The 15,564-nt window shown below is 40.8% G+C and overlaps 1 protein-coding gene across 1 annotated transcript in view; it reads left to right on the forward strand.

The window, feature by feature from the left end:
• Positions 1-9,771, forward strand: part of LOC117525508 (ankyrin-2-like) — a 199,307-nt gene extending 189,536 nt beyond the window's left edge. The window contains 4 exon segments of the mRNA XM_034187364.1: positions 221-304; positions 1,073-1,237; positions 1,357-1,530; positions 9,363-9,771. Of these exon segments, the coding sequence (XP_034043255.1) occupies positions 221-304; positions 1,073-1,237; positions 1,357-1,530; positions 9,363-9,377 (438 nt within the window). The 3' untranslated portion in view covers positions 9,378-9,771.
• The last annotated feature ends 5,793 nt before the right edge of the window (positions 9,772-15,564 follow it).

The raw sequence follows: 15,564 nt of genomic DNA on the forward strand, positions 1-15,564 counted from the left end.
GGAGCTGCTGTGTGCACTTTATTTGACCACATGATGATTTTTCCCAAAGAATGCAAGTTTATATCCTGAATCCCAATGTCTCCCTTTACCTCACTGAACAAGTTTTGCATCCTGTTTTGTTGCAGATTAAAGCATTTGTTTTGTGATTCAAAGAACTAAATGTTATGGTAACCATCATTCTTGAGCAGGTTTGTCCTTTTTTCTCTCTTTTCTTTTATAGGCTGACCAAATGCCAGACTTTCCTGACCAATCAGTGACAGAAGAAAAGTACAAAGATGAAAATGGACATTTTGTTGTCAAAAGGGTAAAGTATGATCCTATACTTGCAGGGACTCTGTGTTTGGAAGGGTTGTAGAAACCAGTGACTTAGTCACCTTTGTTGGCATGGAAAGTTTTGCTGATTTTTACAGATGATGCTTTGATCTTTGCGGAGTCCGTGGATACCCTGATTGCAGCACTTGAGAAGCTGACTGAGTGATTAGAGTGTCTGGGTTTGCATTTTTTTAAATCAAGACAAAGACCGAGGCTTTCAATGACTTCCTGGACTTGACCATCAGAAGCGTATCTGTAGGTGGCGAAAAAACTTATGTGTAGTGACATTTTTGCGTCTGTGACTTAAACCGATGACTAGATGTCTTTGGTACCAGGTCTCTTTGGAGCATCCTTGAGTACCACTGGAATGACTTTGTGTCAAACGAAAGCCTACTTAGGGACACTCAGATGAGGAGAATCACTGGCATTGTGAGGGAACATCAGCTATAAAATTTTGACAATGTGGCACGTTGCCTCAGTGTCTCAGTGCCAAGGACCCTGGCGGTCACGCAGACTTTTGAAACATGGAGATGGACCAGTTGTCTGCTTGACTGGTTGCCATCCAGGACCGTAGGTAGTGATGTGGTGTGGTGGATGCAGTGACATGTGACATCAGCACATGTCCCTGATATGACCTAATGGATTTTTAGCTTCTCAAAGCAAATAAGATTTTGTTCCATCACAGCTCCAGTCCATTGATTGTTTTCTGAAACAGCATTTCTCTCTGCAGAATTTCTTTTGACAGCATGATCTCTTGCAGATTACCCGTAAAGTTATCCGCAAGTGTGTTTCCGCTGATGGTGCGGAGCGTGTGGAGGTGTCGTCAGAAGGAGCTTGGCAGGAGTCAAGCGGTACGTCGACAGAAGATGGTTACTCGAAGGTGGTGAAGCGGACTGTGCTGAAGAGTGAGGGAGACCACACAGAGGTACGGGCATTTGTAATAATATTATGAATAATATTAATATTATTATAATATTATGAATAATAATATGAAAATTATGAAATGGTGAACAGATGAACTCAGAAGGGGTTTTTTCAATGTAGGTAACATTTGATGAATGTGAGAGTCTCTCGGCGCCGCAGCAGGGAGCAGCTGGGAGTAGTAGGTTCAGTCTGGTAGAAAGGACAACGGTGGTGGACGGTGAAAGGACAATGACACACCAAGGTGACCCTTCTTTGGCCCCTGACCTTCCTTCAGCTCAAGATGACTTCAAACAGGTTTGTTCCCATGACCATCTGCCCTAACCCAGGAGATTCAGCCTGCTTAGTCTCCATATGTGAGCAGATAATAACACTTGATGTGCATACACAGACCGTAATGGAAGTCTAGCTTTTGTTTTCAGTGTTAAGTGAGTTTGCTTTGTTGAAAATGTTCTCTCCTTTCCATCGGCACTAGGCACTGGGTTATATAAATGTTTTAAACACAGAAGGCCTCCTTCATGTGGTAGAGAGAGAGACTGTCAAAGAAGATGGAACTGTGGTCAGGAGGTTTGTGTAAAAGTGGCTTTGTGTGTGTGCACTCTTAACCCAAATTAGTTTTTACTAGAAAATTGGATGGAAACCCGTTGCCTTAAACCACTTTTGTTTTTCCACAAGCTAAAACTAATCAGATTAAAGTGTATAAACACATCACAGTAGTAGCTGTTACTCAAAATCATTAGTTCACATAAATAATTTCTCATTAGTGTATAAAATAACTATTTTAAGTTAAACATACATAAACATTTATAACAAATAACATAATAAACATAATTAATAATCACTACTTAAAACAATTAGTTAATATAAGTAATGTATTTTCTTGTAATTTAATTAATTATACCATGTTGATTTTGAGATTATAATAAGTTGTTTCAACAAAAGTGTATAGAAGGGAAGGAATTAAAGAATACTGTGGCAAGCAGCGTGGAAAAACGGGATACTCTGAGATTTTCTGCACTCTGCCACAAGGAGGTGCTGTTTTATTTTCAACCCCAACAACACAGAAAGTGGTGGAAAGCATCAACCGCAGTGCACTTTTCACTTATGGTGGCAACAGAACACTTAACTAAACTTGACTAACCCAATTGAAGTATTCAACACAATAAATTAATAACACTAACCACACTATTAAACTAACATGAAACACAATAACAACACTTATAACTCCCAAACCCCCATACTCCCATGATGCACTGCGGCATAACAATTCACAGTCTTAGCGACCAGCCTGGCAATCGCTGCATTACATTTAAATGTTCCAAAGACTTTTATTTAAAAAAAACATTACAAAGGAACACTTCATGAACACCTTGTCAACCAAATGACAAGTAAAAACAGGAAAAATCCAAAATTCCAAGAAGGACTCTGAACACATGGCGTTTAACAATACCTGCCATATTGTGAACAGGAAAAATACTGACATGCTTTAAAACTGTACTGTAAAAAATATGACAAATGTTGACTTAAAAAAAAGGCAAAGTGACACATTATATAATAGAATAGATTTTAAGTTCTACAATTTTGTTTAAAAGGTATTGAATACATTAACTAAACCTAAACAAAAAAAATTAAGTGCATGTTAATAAAAGCAACAGTTGAAATGTGTTTGATTTAGTAATAGCACACCAAATGATGTTATATTGCCCAAAAATAACTTTAGCTAACGTGTTGTCACTGGACCAGTCTTTGGGCTAAACTAATTTCCAGAAAGTTAGCAACAACTAACTAACTTGAAGCCAAAATTCCACTTTCTTTAAGTCAGTGTTTCTTTCAAAAACCCATAGCTGCAGTGGCCAAGTGTACATGGCATTGAGCAGAGAACACAAAAAAGCAGCACTTAAAAACTAAGCTAATTTCAGTATTTAGCTAGCTTGTTGTCACCGAACCATCTTTTGACCAGAAAGTTAAACAATAAAGTAAAAAATCCACAGCTTTTGAATTTGAGCTCAGCAAGCCATGAGCAACAGAAGCAGGAGTATGAGTGGTGTCTTCACACTGGACACGCCCACACCGGTTGCTAGGTAGAATTTCAAATGGCCCTTCCCCTCCCTTACTTAAGACAAAAAGTTAACTCTACTTAACATGATCATTGCACTGAAAATTTCAGTTGAATAGTGCAATTAAGTAATGAGAATGTTTTGTTGCAAAACATGAAAGAATATGAGATATGCTATATCTCACAGTGGAGAAATTATGTTTACACTCCAATTACCTCAGACAGCAATTAGTCCACAATTATTACTTGTTTACCGTAATAATGGCACACATCAGAATTAAAGACAGCACATACAAATTTGACATTGTTTATGTGCACTAAATTTGAAGAAGTCCGTTATCCAAATTGAGGCAAGTGGGTGAAGGTCTCGCAGCAACCCTGTGTCGTGCCACCGTCAGCTTGGGGGGGGTGCCTGCCGCAGCTAAAACCGCACCGCCCCTGCAGAAGGGAAGGGATGATATGAGCAGAAGCCGGAGTGGGGTGTGTGTGAGATGGGGGGTAGGAGGGGGGTGGGGAGAGGGAGTGGAGCATGCTTCAGTCCTGTGAAACAGTTTATTGTCTTTGTGAGTTGAGATAAGAAACAGCCAAATGTTCACCAAGGCCGAAGACATTCCTCTGGAGGAAAACAGCAGGGCAATTTGTCCTTCAGGCTGATAAGCCTGCCGTGTTGTGGTTTGATCAGTGAAAAACACTTTTTACAGCTTCACTTGAACAACCAAATCCCAATTATGAATTAAGAATATTCCCAATTATGAATTAAGAATATTCCCCGGCCTCCGAAATCTTTATCTTCATCTGCAAGGCACGCATGTGCTCCAAGATGTCATCCAGTTTGCGTCAGAGTTCAGGAGTCATCGCAGTCTGAGAATGCACTGCCTTGCCCACCTCGTTAATCATGACAAACAAGCGAGGGGCCGTGGTTCTTGATGCCGCCGTCTTGCCAGTTTTCCAGTAGGTCAGGGTAGCCCATAAGCCAGAAAGTACCAGCCCTGCTACCATAAAACCAAATATGAATAAATCCTCGACGTCTTCCACAGAGAATGGTGCAAAGCATGCAAACATGCCACGACCCCCAGGAGTCGAGAACATAGCCCACAGGATACGTTCCATCTGGGCAGGTGGGATCCCCGGTCCTGACCTTCTTGTAGAAAAGATGGTGTCAATAGCGTTCAGAGACCAGCTGATCAATTCCATGGTTAATCCAATAGTAGTCCAATAGATCCAGTATCCAATATAATTTGAGGAATTCACAGTCTGGTGAAATAAGGACTTGAAGGTTAAGGCAGAGATAAGGGAGAGTGGAGGAGATGCGACCGCCCTCATCGGAGTCCTAAGCTGAAAGCTGATCACACAAAAAGTTTAAGTTAAAACAAAATCCGGGTTTACAGTGTGTGTGTGTAAACCTATGATGGTCTCTAATATGGACTAATTCACATGGTTACATCATTGTTTTCTCAAAGATTATACATAGCACACACAATGACATGCACTCGATAGCAGAAGCTGCCAGCTGCTGTGGACTCGACCATGTTTGTCCTTTCTAAACATTCATTCATTCACTAATTCCAGTTAAGGGTCACGGGGAGCTGGAGCCTATCCCAGCATTGGGGGAGAGGCGGGGTACAGCCTGGATAGGACGCCAGTCTATCGCAGGGCCACCTATTGACAGACAAACACATTAACACACCTACCATCAGTTTACAGTTCACCTAACCGCCATGTCTTTGGAAGTGGGAGGAAGCTGGAGCACACAGAAGGACTTTATGCACACACAAGGAGAGCATGCAAACTCCACTCAGAAAGGACCTGGTGGGAGTCAATCTCAGGACCTTCTCACTGTAAGGCAACAGTGCTGACCACGAAGCCCTCGCGCTGCACCCTTTCTGAGGATTTTATTACAAATATGTGAGATAAATGTGGTTTGCTGTGCTATCATTTGTACTAACGGACCATCTAATTAGTCTGGGCTTCTTTATATCTGTTGAGTGATGTTTTAGTATGATTTTAAATCATACTAAAACATACTATACTAAAGTATCAGTAACATGGTGACATTAATTCTAGTGATACTGCCACCTGATTCTTTATTTTGATTTGGTTTAATGGATGATTTCAATCAAGTATTGTTGTGTGTGTATAAGCAGGGTGTACAGTAATGTTCAGAATAATAGTAGTGCTATGTGACTAAAAAGATTAATCCAGGTTTTGAGTATATTTCTTATTGTTACATGGGAAACAAGGTACCAGTAGATTCAGTAGATTCTCACAAATCCAACAAGACCAAGCATTCATGATATGCACATTCTTAAGGCTACGAATTGGGCTATTAGTAAAAAAAAAAGTAGAAAAGGGGGTGTTCACAATAATAGTAGTGTGGCATTCAGTCAGTGAGTTTGTCAGTTTTGTGGAACAAACAGGTGTGAATCAGGTGTCCCCTATTTAAGGATGAAGCCAGCACCTGTTGAACATGCTTTTCTCTTTGAAAGCCTGAGGAAAATGGGACGTTCAAGACATTGTTCAGAAGAACAGCATAGTTTGATTAAAAAGTTGATTGGAGAGGGGAAAACTTATATGCAGGTGCAAAAAATTATAGGATGTTCATCTACAATGATCTCCAATGGTTTAAAATGGACAAAAAAAAAAAAAGACGCGTGGAAGAAAACAGAAAACAACCATCAAAATGGATAGAAGAATAACCAGAATGGCAAAGGCTCACCCATTGATCAGCTCCAGAATGATCAAAGACAGTCTGGAGTTACCTGTAAGTGCTGTGACAGTTAGAAGATGCCTGTGTGAAGCTAATTTATTTGCATGAATCCCCCGCAAAGTCCCTCTGTTAAATACAAGACGTGCAGAAGAGGTTACAATTTGCCAAAGAACACATCAACTGGCCTAAAGAGAAATGGAGGAATATTTTGTGGACTGATTAGAGTAAAATTGTTCTTTTTGGGTCCAAGGGCCGCAGACAGTTTGTGAGATGACCCCCAAACTCTGAATTCAAGCCACAGTTCACAGTGAAGTCAGTGAAGCATGGTGGTGCAAGCATCATGATATGGGCATGTTTCTCCTACTATGGTGTTGGGCCTATATATCGCATACCAGGTATCATAGATCAGTTTGGATATGTCAAAATACTTGAAGAGGTCATGTTGCCTTATGCTGAAGAGGACATGCCCTTGAAATGGGTGTTTCAACAAGACAATGACCCCAAGCACACTAGTAACCAAGCAAAATCAATGGTTCCAAACCAACAAAATCGGCTCCTTCTTCAGATTAACTTCCAACATTTTTAACTCTTTTCTTCTTGTTTCTCTTCATTCGTCTCAAATATAAACTAAATATATTAGCACGTATCAAATATATGAGCTTGTTAGCCTGTTAGCTTGAGTTTGTAGCGTCAACAGCAGATGCTACTATTATTGTGAACACCCCTTTTTCTACTATTTTTTTTAATAATAGCCCAATTTCATAACCTTAAGAGTGTGCATATCATGAATGCTTGGTCTTGTTGGATTTGTGAGAATCTACTGAATCTACTGGTACCTTGTTTCCCATGTAACAATAAGAAATATACTCAAATCCTGGATTAATCTTTTTAGTCACATAGCACTACTATTATTCTGAACACTACTGTACCTGTTAAACCTGGTTATGTAAGGCAGTCAACCTTTTTTTGAGCCACGGCACATTTTTTGCATTGAAAAAAATCCAATGGCAGACCACCAGCCAAAAATATTATAAAATGACACTTTTTAGCCTAATGATGACAGTATGGTCCCTTAATTTACTTACACTCAGTGTAAAACCTGGGCCTGTTCAGATGAACACAAAGCTGATATCCTGGGAGGAATTGAAGACAGACACACATGAAGCTCTTCATCAACAGCTCTGTCTCTCTCCGTTTTTAGTTTTGATAGCAGTCATGGTTAAAAATTCACCTCACACAGATATGTCGTGGAAAATGGGAGTAATGTTGAAATAGCCTTATTTGATAGAATGGGGAACTCCTTTGCAGCAGTCAGCCAAAAACTGTCCAAAGGTTGGTCAGCAAAGCTTAGCTTTAAACCACGATCTTGTCTCAGTTCAGTTAGTTCCTCTTGCTCCTGTAAAGTCATGTCCTTCTCAGCAACTGATGCTGAGTTATGTGGGTCCCTAACCCAGTCAAGGGATTCAGTGAAGATTGAAGAAAAATAAAATGAAAGCTTCTCCTCAAGAGTTTACAAATGTCCACCTACTATCTCACACAGAGCAGCGGTGTTGATGTCTTGCCATGTCTTGGTGAGTGAGAACATGTCAAGATTGGCACGTTCCACATGCTGTTGCCAGAGCTTTACCTTTGAACGGAATCCATTTATTTTATCTGTGCTTACAAGCAGGTTTTCATTTCGGCCTTGCATTCATGTGTTCAGATCATTCAGATGATGAAATATATCTGCCAGGTATGCCAGCTTTGCACACCGCTCATCACTTGCAAGCAGCTTTGCGTAATCAGTCCTCTCATTTGTTAGAAACACTTTAAGTTCCTCCCACAGCTCATACACGGGTCAGCACCTTGCCACGTGACAGCCACCGGACCTCTGTATGGAGCAATAAGGTTGTATGATCCACTCCCATTTCCTCACACAGTGATGCAAATATGCGACTTTTCACAGGCCGTGTCTTTACAAAGTTTACCATGTGCACCACATCATCCAACACAGTAACAAGGTCTGCTGGTAAAGTCTTGGAAACGAGAGCCTCACCGTGCAAAAAAAACAGTGTAACAACAACATCTGGGTTGTGTTCCTTCACCGTGCTAACGAAGCCTTTGGTGTGCCCGACCATGGCTGTGGCTCCATCAGTGCAAACGCTTATGCAGTTGTCCCATGTAAGTCCTCCTTGGTCAAGATATTCTGATGTGACCCGAAAAATTTCCTCTCCAGTTGCTTTTTGTGGCAGTGCCTTGCAAAATAGTTTTCTGTACTGGCATGAAGTGTCGGGTGTTACGTTTGGAGATGGCGTTTAAGCTTACTTGGAACCATGGCACTGTTCGCTAGCTTTTCACCACACACCAGGCACAACGGAGTCGGTGTCGTCGCATCCCCAGTGAAAGTAAATCCAAATGACAGATAGCTTTCACTGTACTGCTTTGAGATTGCCGTCTTTATTTTCTTTTGACTCCCTCCCGTACTCGAGCCTTCATTAGGGTCTGAATTTTGTCCTGGGCCCGGTTCAGAATTTGAATTAATCCTCTTCAAAAACTTTTCCATGTCCACCTGTCTCACGCATCACTACAGGTGCACGTCTCCCGTCTCAAAGCATTAAGGAAATTAGCTATCTGTCGCCACCTACTAACATGGAAGAAACATTACTTTTAAATCACAGTGACTTGACAATGTGCCGCTTCTACACCAAGTAATGACCAATTAAGGAAATTGGATAATTTCCTTAATTTCCACGGCACACCTTATATTATCTCACGACATACTGGTGTGCCGCGGCACAGTGGTTGAAAAATGCTGATGTAAGGAGCATCTGAGTGTTGTACCCTCTTACTACAAGAAATACACTGCACTAGATTTTAGACTCGGTTTTGGTGGTCATTGGTGTAACTGTGTTCTGCTGCTAAACAGTATCAACACACCAGCACTGTACCTGACAACACCTCATTTTTAGACCAACATGCCCACTGGAGTATAAATGAATGCAATTCTACTTGGTATTTAGACAACGTGACAGGTTGACCATGATAATAACAGTGTTGGGTGGAATCTACAATTAACAGTTGCTTGGTGCTGTGCACTCCTTTGTGCAGAGTGGTACATCGTGCACTTAATGTCAAAAAGCAACAGCCCCCAAACAGCAATGAAGTGTCCTTGAGCAAGAGCCTTAATAAGAATAATGTGACCATTTTGCATGCCTTATTACATACGTTTTTGTGCATGTGAGCACCACTGATTGCTGGATTAATAAATATTAATTTTAGGTGTTTTATGTTTGCAGTGGCATCCGTTTCCACCACTTGATTTCCACATGTGCACTTTGCGTTGAGGGTGCTGACCGAGTGTTGTGTTTTTTCTTGTTTCGCTTGCAGGGCCCACATGCATGAAGGTCGCACTCTCAGACGAACGGTGGTGAAAGGAGCTGGACGGCATAAACGGGTCTTTGTAGAGTGTGTGGACAACCCCGCAATAGGGAACAAACCACACAACCTCCAACACAGTCTCCACCAGCTCTTTCACCGCTACTTAGACGACGAGGAGGAGGAGGAGGATGACAGTGATGAGGAAGAGTAGAAGAATGTGCAACACTCCCCGGCTCTGCACACGCTAAAGCAACCCCAAATTCTATGCATAAGCCACATGCAATCCCAGTGTGCACCACGGCACTTCAAACGCACCACAGTCTTCCCACATTAAGTCCTGGAAGATGACCTTCTGCTCATCAGTTTTCTTCCCTGGCTTATATATATTCATGAGTTTATTTTGCCCCTTGTGACCAAAGAAAGTATTCTGTTGTTTTCCTCATAAATGTTGCTTTCCACGGATATGTTATTCTGTCTTGCTGTGGGGGGATACAACTAATTCACAAAGCCTCCTCATTCTTTTCCTGCAAAACAATTGCACATCTCTCTGCGTAGGTGCTTGGACTGAAGACTGGACAATATTTCACAATGCACTGCCTCTCACTACTGCAGTTACACAGAAATCCGTCACTGAAAACCCTTTGGGTCACTGTTCTCAGCTTACCGCTCCTTTTCAGTCCAGATGTCACACAGAAAAACAAATTTAATTGCTGCTGCTGTGTCTTGTGTAGGCTACGTGTAACCCGTCTTTGCAAATTATATATAATCTATAACCTAGAAATTACTGACATCTATAGTCTAGGAAATAATAATCACTTGTGAAGTAGAGCAGGCATGACTAATCAACATCTGGCATTATGACTCTCTTTTGTAGTTCACGCTGCTGTGTCTCTTTTGTGCATATTTAATTCTGTCTCATTCTGTCTGTTTTTGGATTCTCTTAACGTCTTTTATTGTGTGGGCAGTGACAAGTGAGCTTGTACTGTAAGTACAGTGTGTTCAGACTGACTTAAACCCAAAAATATTGTTTTAACTCTTTTGCAGAGGTCTTATATATTAGAGGTTTCTTTGTTTATTATTCCTAGTAATTGAGATTGGAGGTTTTAAATTTAATCATGTTTTATGGCAGTGGAACATTAACAAAAGTGTCAAATTACCACATGGTTTTTGTTTTGTTTGTTATAGGGTTGCGTTCCGTACCTTGCCTTGTCGTAACTGTCGTGATGAATGTTTGCGAGTGAATAAATGGAGTGTGTGACTGATGTTCAGAGTGCTTACCACTGTCTGACATTTATTTCGAACAGTCACACCTCCATGCTATTTGTGGAGAGGATATATTTTACCTACGGGGACTCTTATTTTGGAAGGACTTGCAGTATGACAAGTACAAGTTGGTGGTACGTCTGCTATCATGAGGAAGGTTCAAAGCATTTTCTCTCATTCACATCTGTAGCTAGCTACTGTATGTATCTACAAAATGTATTTCACTGTCACTGTTTATTTTGTGTTTTAGAGAAAACTAAAATGCAAACTAGTGGAAGTTCACTGTGACAGGTATGCTTTTAATTTGAAAAATCAGCATCCCTTTTCTGTGACAAGTTATATACATAAACAATGCATATATGAATATAAGGGCATGTGTTACTATATCAAAATTTTAAAAAGACAAAAACTGGCTGCAGTGCGTATGTGGCTGATAAATAAAATTCTCAAGTATAATTTGTCTCAAATTATTTGATGTCAGTCTGATCTGTTGTTTCCCCTTCACTTGGTCTACAGATGGCATGATGCGACTTTATCCATTGATGCCAGTGTTTTCTACAGTTTACTAATCTTTTTAGATTTTTCTGGGTGCACTTTACTAGTCTAGCCATCTAACAAAACAAACAGATGTAGAGTATTTAAATGAACAGAATATTTAATTAAATCTTTAATTAAATTTCTCTCAGGGCAGAATCCAGATTAAAGTAGGAAAATAATGTCAAAATTGATCCGGCTAAATATGAAAGTTTCTGTGAAGGCTCTCAGTTGTCCAGGTGGTTTCCATAGTAGAGAAGCTTAAATCTTCGACTGGACTGGGTTGCTTGAACACGAGGACGTTTCGCTTCTAATCGCAGAAGCTTCCTCAGCTAAAATTCTTGCTCTGGTAGTCTGACTTTTGTCTTGACTCTTGTAGAGAAGCTCGGGGTGATCAGGACTCTTCAACACTGAGCCCTACAGGTGCCCACAACTACAGAGGGAAGGGCTAAAGAACAACATGTACAGAAAGCCCTCACAGTATGTGGGTACCCACCATAGTCCCTGGCTAAAGTGCAGAAGTTCCAAAGAACAAAGAGACCAGACAGACAGGAGATGGAGCCAAAAAGAAGAGGAGTGTCTTTCCCTTATTTAGCAGGAGTAGGGGGGAAAAAAACAGGATCTTCAGACAGCACAGAATCCCAGTTTACTTTAAACCTGTTAACACCTTAAGACAGAAATTAGTTCACCCTAAGGACAGGATCCCTAGTTACAAACAGAGCAATGTAGTGTATTCTATCAGATGTCAGGAAAACTGTAACTAACACTACATAGGTGAGACTGAGCAGCCATTGCACAAAAGGCTATACCAGCACCGCAGAGAGGGTGCCGGTGGACCTCAGTCTGCAGTTCATCTCCACCTTAAAGACACTAACCACATGTTTGAGGACAATGAAGTTAAAATCTTAGCCAGAGAAAAGAAATGGTTTGAGAGGGGAGTGATGGAAGCATTGTATGTGAAACAGTTGAAATCCAGCTTTAACTGGGGAGGGGGTCTGAGACACGCTTTGTCCCCTGTTTACAATGGGGTACTCAGTTCAAAGCAGTTTCAGTCTTTTCTTCATGATAATGAGTCATTCATGTTATCAGGTTAGGTGTCAGTCCCATCATTAGGAGGGTGCTAACTAGAGCACAATAGGTGCTAATTAGAGCAATTAATAGTCACTGCCAATAGCAGTGTGCCTCTCGGTAGGAGGGGTCTGGTTAGGAAGTCAGACTACCAGAGCAAGAATTTTAGCCGAGGAAGCTTCTGCGATTAGAAGCGAAACGTCCTCGCGTTCAAGCAACCCAGTCCAGTCGAAGATTTCAGCTTCTCTACTAAATCTGAAAGTCGTAAGTCTCAAATACGATTAATTAAATCTGTCTTCAACTGGACACGACAAACAACCAGCGGAATTTTAATATTTATAGGTCATGAACGCATTTTACTGAGATTTTCTGATCATGGATAATGATTCATAGTTTTTATTACTGAGGTGAGATGAGACGCGAGACTGCGAATCCTATCCCAGCAGTCAGGGCGTGAGGCGGTTTACACCATGGACAGGACGCCAGTCACAGGGCCACATATAGACCAACAAACACATTCACACACACGTTAGACAATTTAAAGCTTCCAATCCATCTAAACTGCATATCTTTGGATGTGGGAGGAAGCCAGAGCACCCGGAGAGAACACGCAGACTCCACACAGAAAGGCCACAGGTAAGAATCGATCCCATGACCTTTTTGCAGTGAAGCAACAGTGCTAACCACTAAGCCACCATGCAGCCCAACCATTTCATACTTATTACTAATAATCAGATAACACTGAGGCATGCAACACATTATGCAGAAGGAATAATGAAAACATCCAGAATATTGGAATATAACTTGGTGCAAATAATTCATTCTTTTGGATAACTACTCTGTTCTTTCTTGACTTTTTAGTATAGCTCACAACATAGCCTTTCCTTCAGTATTCATGGTGGACATTTTGGTCAGTTTGACAGTTTCATTTATTGCAATGTTATTACTGAAAATGCCATGTTCTGGGTTTGGAAGTTCTCCCATAATGGCACAGGTTTTAAAAGCTTCCTAATACATTTCATTTGAACTGGTTTTGCCCCGGATTTAAAAAAAAAAACGTCTGAAGACCCCAGTGCTTTTACATCCTTTACCCAAGGTAGTGATTGTTAGTGCATTCTGAGAGAGATCTTCATTCAATCAATCAACTTTTTTTTTATATAGCGCCAAATCACAACAAACAGTTGCCCCAAGGCGCTCTATATTGTAAGGCAAGGCCATACAATAATTATGAAAAACCCCAACGGTCAAAACGACCCCCTATGAGCAAGCACTTGGCTACAGTGGGAAGGAAAAACTCCCTTTTAACAGGAAGAAACCTCCAGCAGAACCAGGCTCAGGGAGGGGCAGTCTTCTGCTGAGACTGGTTGGGGCTGAGGGAAAGAACCAGGAAAAAGACATGCTGTGGAGGGGGGCAGAGATCGATCACTAATGATTAAATGCAGAGTAATGCATACGGAGCAAAAAGAGAAAGAAACAGTGCATCATGGGAACCCCCCCACAGTCTATGTCTAAAGCAGCATAACCAAGGGATGGTCCAGGGTCACCTGATCCAGCCCTAACTATAAGCCTTAGCGAAAAGGAAAGTTTTAAGCCTAATCTTAAAAGTAGAGAGGGTATCTGTCTCCCTGATCTGAATTGGGAGCTGGTTCCACAGGAGAGGAGCCTGAAAGCTGAAGGCTCTGCCTCCCATTCTACTCTTACAAACCCTAGGAACTACAAGTAAGCCTGCAGTCTGAGAGCGAAGCGCTCTAATGGGGTAATATGGTACTACGAGGTCCCTAAGATAAGATGGGACCTGATTATTCAAAACCTTATAAGTAAGAAGAAGAATTTTAAATTCTATTCTAGAATTAACAGGAAGCCAATGAAGAGAGGCCAACACGGGTGAGATATGCTCTCTCTTGCTAGTCCCCGTCAGTACTCTAGCTGCAGCATTCTGAACCAACTGAAGGCTTTTTAGGGAACTTTTAGGACAACCTGATAATAATGAATTACAATAGCCCAGCCTAGAGGAAATAAATGCATGAATTAGTTTTCAGCATCACTCTGAGACAAGACCTTTCTGATTTTAGAGATATTGCGTAAATGCAAAAAGGCACTCCTACATATGTGTTTAATATGCAATGACATATCCTGATCAAAAATGACTCCAAGATTTCTCACAGTATTACTAGAGGTCAGGGAAATGCCATCCAGAGTAAAGATCTGGTTAGACACCATGCTTCTAAGATTTGTGGGGCCAAGTACAATAACTTCAGTTTTATCTGAGTTTAAAAGCAGGAAATTAGAGGTCATCCATGTCTTTATGTCTGTAAGACAATCCTGCAGTTTAGCTAATTGGTGTGTATCCTCTGGCTTCATGGATAGATAAAGCTGGGTATCATCTGCGTAACAATGAAAATTTAAGCAATACCATCTAATAATACTGCCTAAGGGAAGCATGTATAAAGTGAATAAAATTGGTCCTAGCACAGAACCTTGTGGAACTCCATAATTAACTTTAGTCTGTGAAGAAGATTCCCCATTTACATGAACAAACTGTAATCTATTAGACAAATATGATTCAAACCACCGCAGCGCAGTGCCTTTAATACCTATGACATGCTCTAATCTCTGTAATAAAATTTTATGGTCAACAGTATCAAAAGCAGCACTGAGGTCCAACAGAACAAGCACAGAGATAAGTCCACTGTCCGAAGCCATAAGAAGATCATTTGTAACCTTCACTAATGCTGTTTCTGTACTATGATGAATTCTAAAACCTGACTGAAACTCTTCAAATAGACCATTCCTCTGCAGGTGATCAGTTAGCTGTTTTACAACTACCCTCTCAAGAATCTTTGAGAGAAAAGGAAGGTTGGAGATTGGCCTATAATTAGCTAAGATAGCTGGGTCAAGTGATGGCTTTTAAGTAATGGTTTAATTACTGCCACCTTAAAAGCCTGTGGTACATAACCAACTAACAAAGATAGATTGATCATATTTAAGATTGAAGCATTAAATAATGGTAGGACTTCCTTGAGCAGCCTGGCAGGAATGGGGTCTAATAAACATGTTGATGGTTTGGATGAAGTAACTAATGAAAATAACTCAGAACAATCGGAGAGAAAGAGTCTAACCAAATACCGGCATCACTGAAAGCAGCCAAAGATAACAATACATCTTTGGGATGGTTATGAGTAATTTTTTCTCTAATAGTCAAAATTTTGTTAGCAAAGAAAGTCATGAAGTCATTACTAGTTAAAGTTAATGGAATACTCAGCTCAATAGAGCTCTGACTCTTTGTCAGCCTGGCTACAGTGCTGAAAAGAAACCTGGGGTTGTTCTTATTTTCTTCAATTAGTGA

Source organism: Thalassophryne amazonica, chromosome 15 (assembly GCF_902500255.1).
Source record: "Thalassophryne amazonica chromosome 15, fThaAma1.1, whole genome shotgun sequence".
NCBI classification, from domain to species: Eukaryota; Metazoa; Chordata; class Actinopteri; order Batrachoidiformes; family Batrachoididae; genus Thalassophryne; species Thalassophryne amazonica.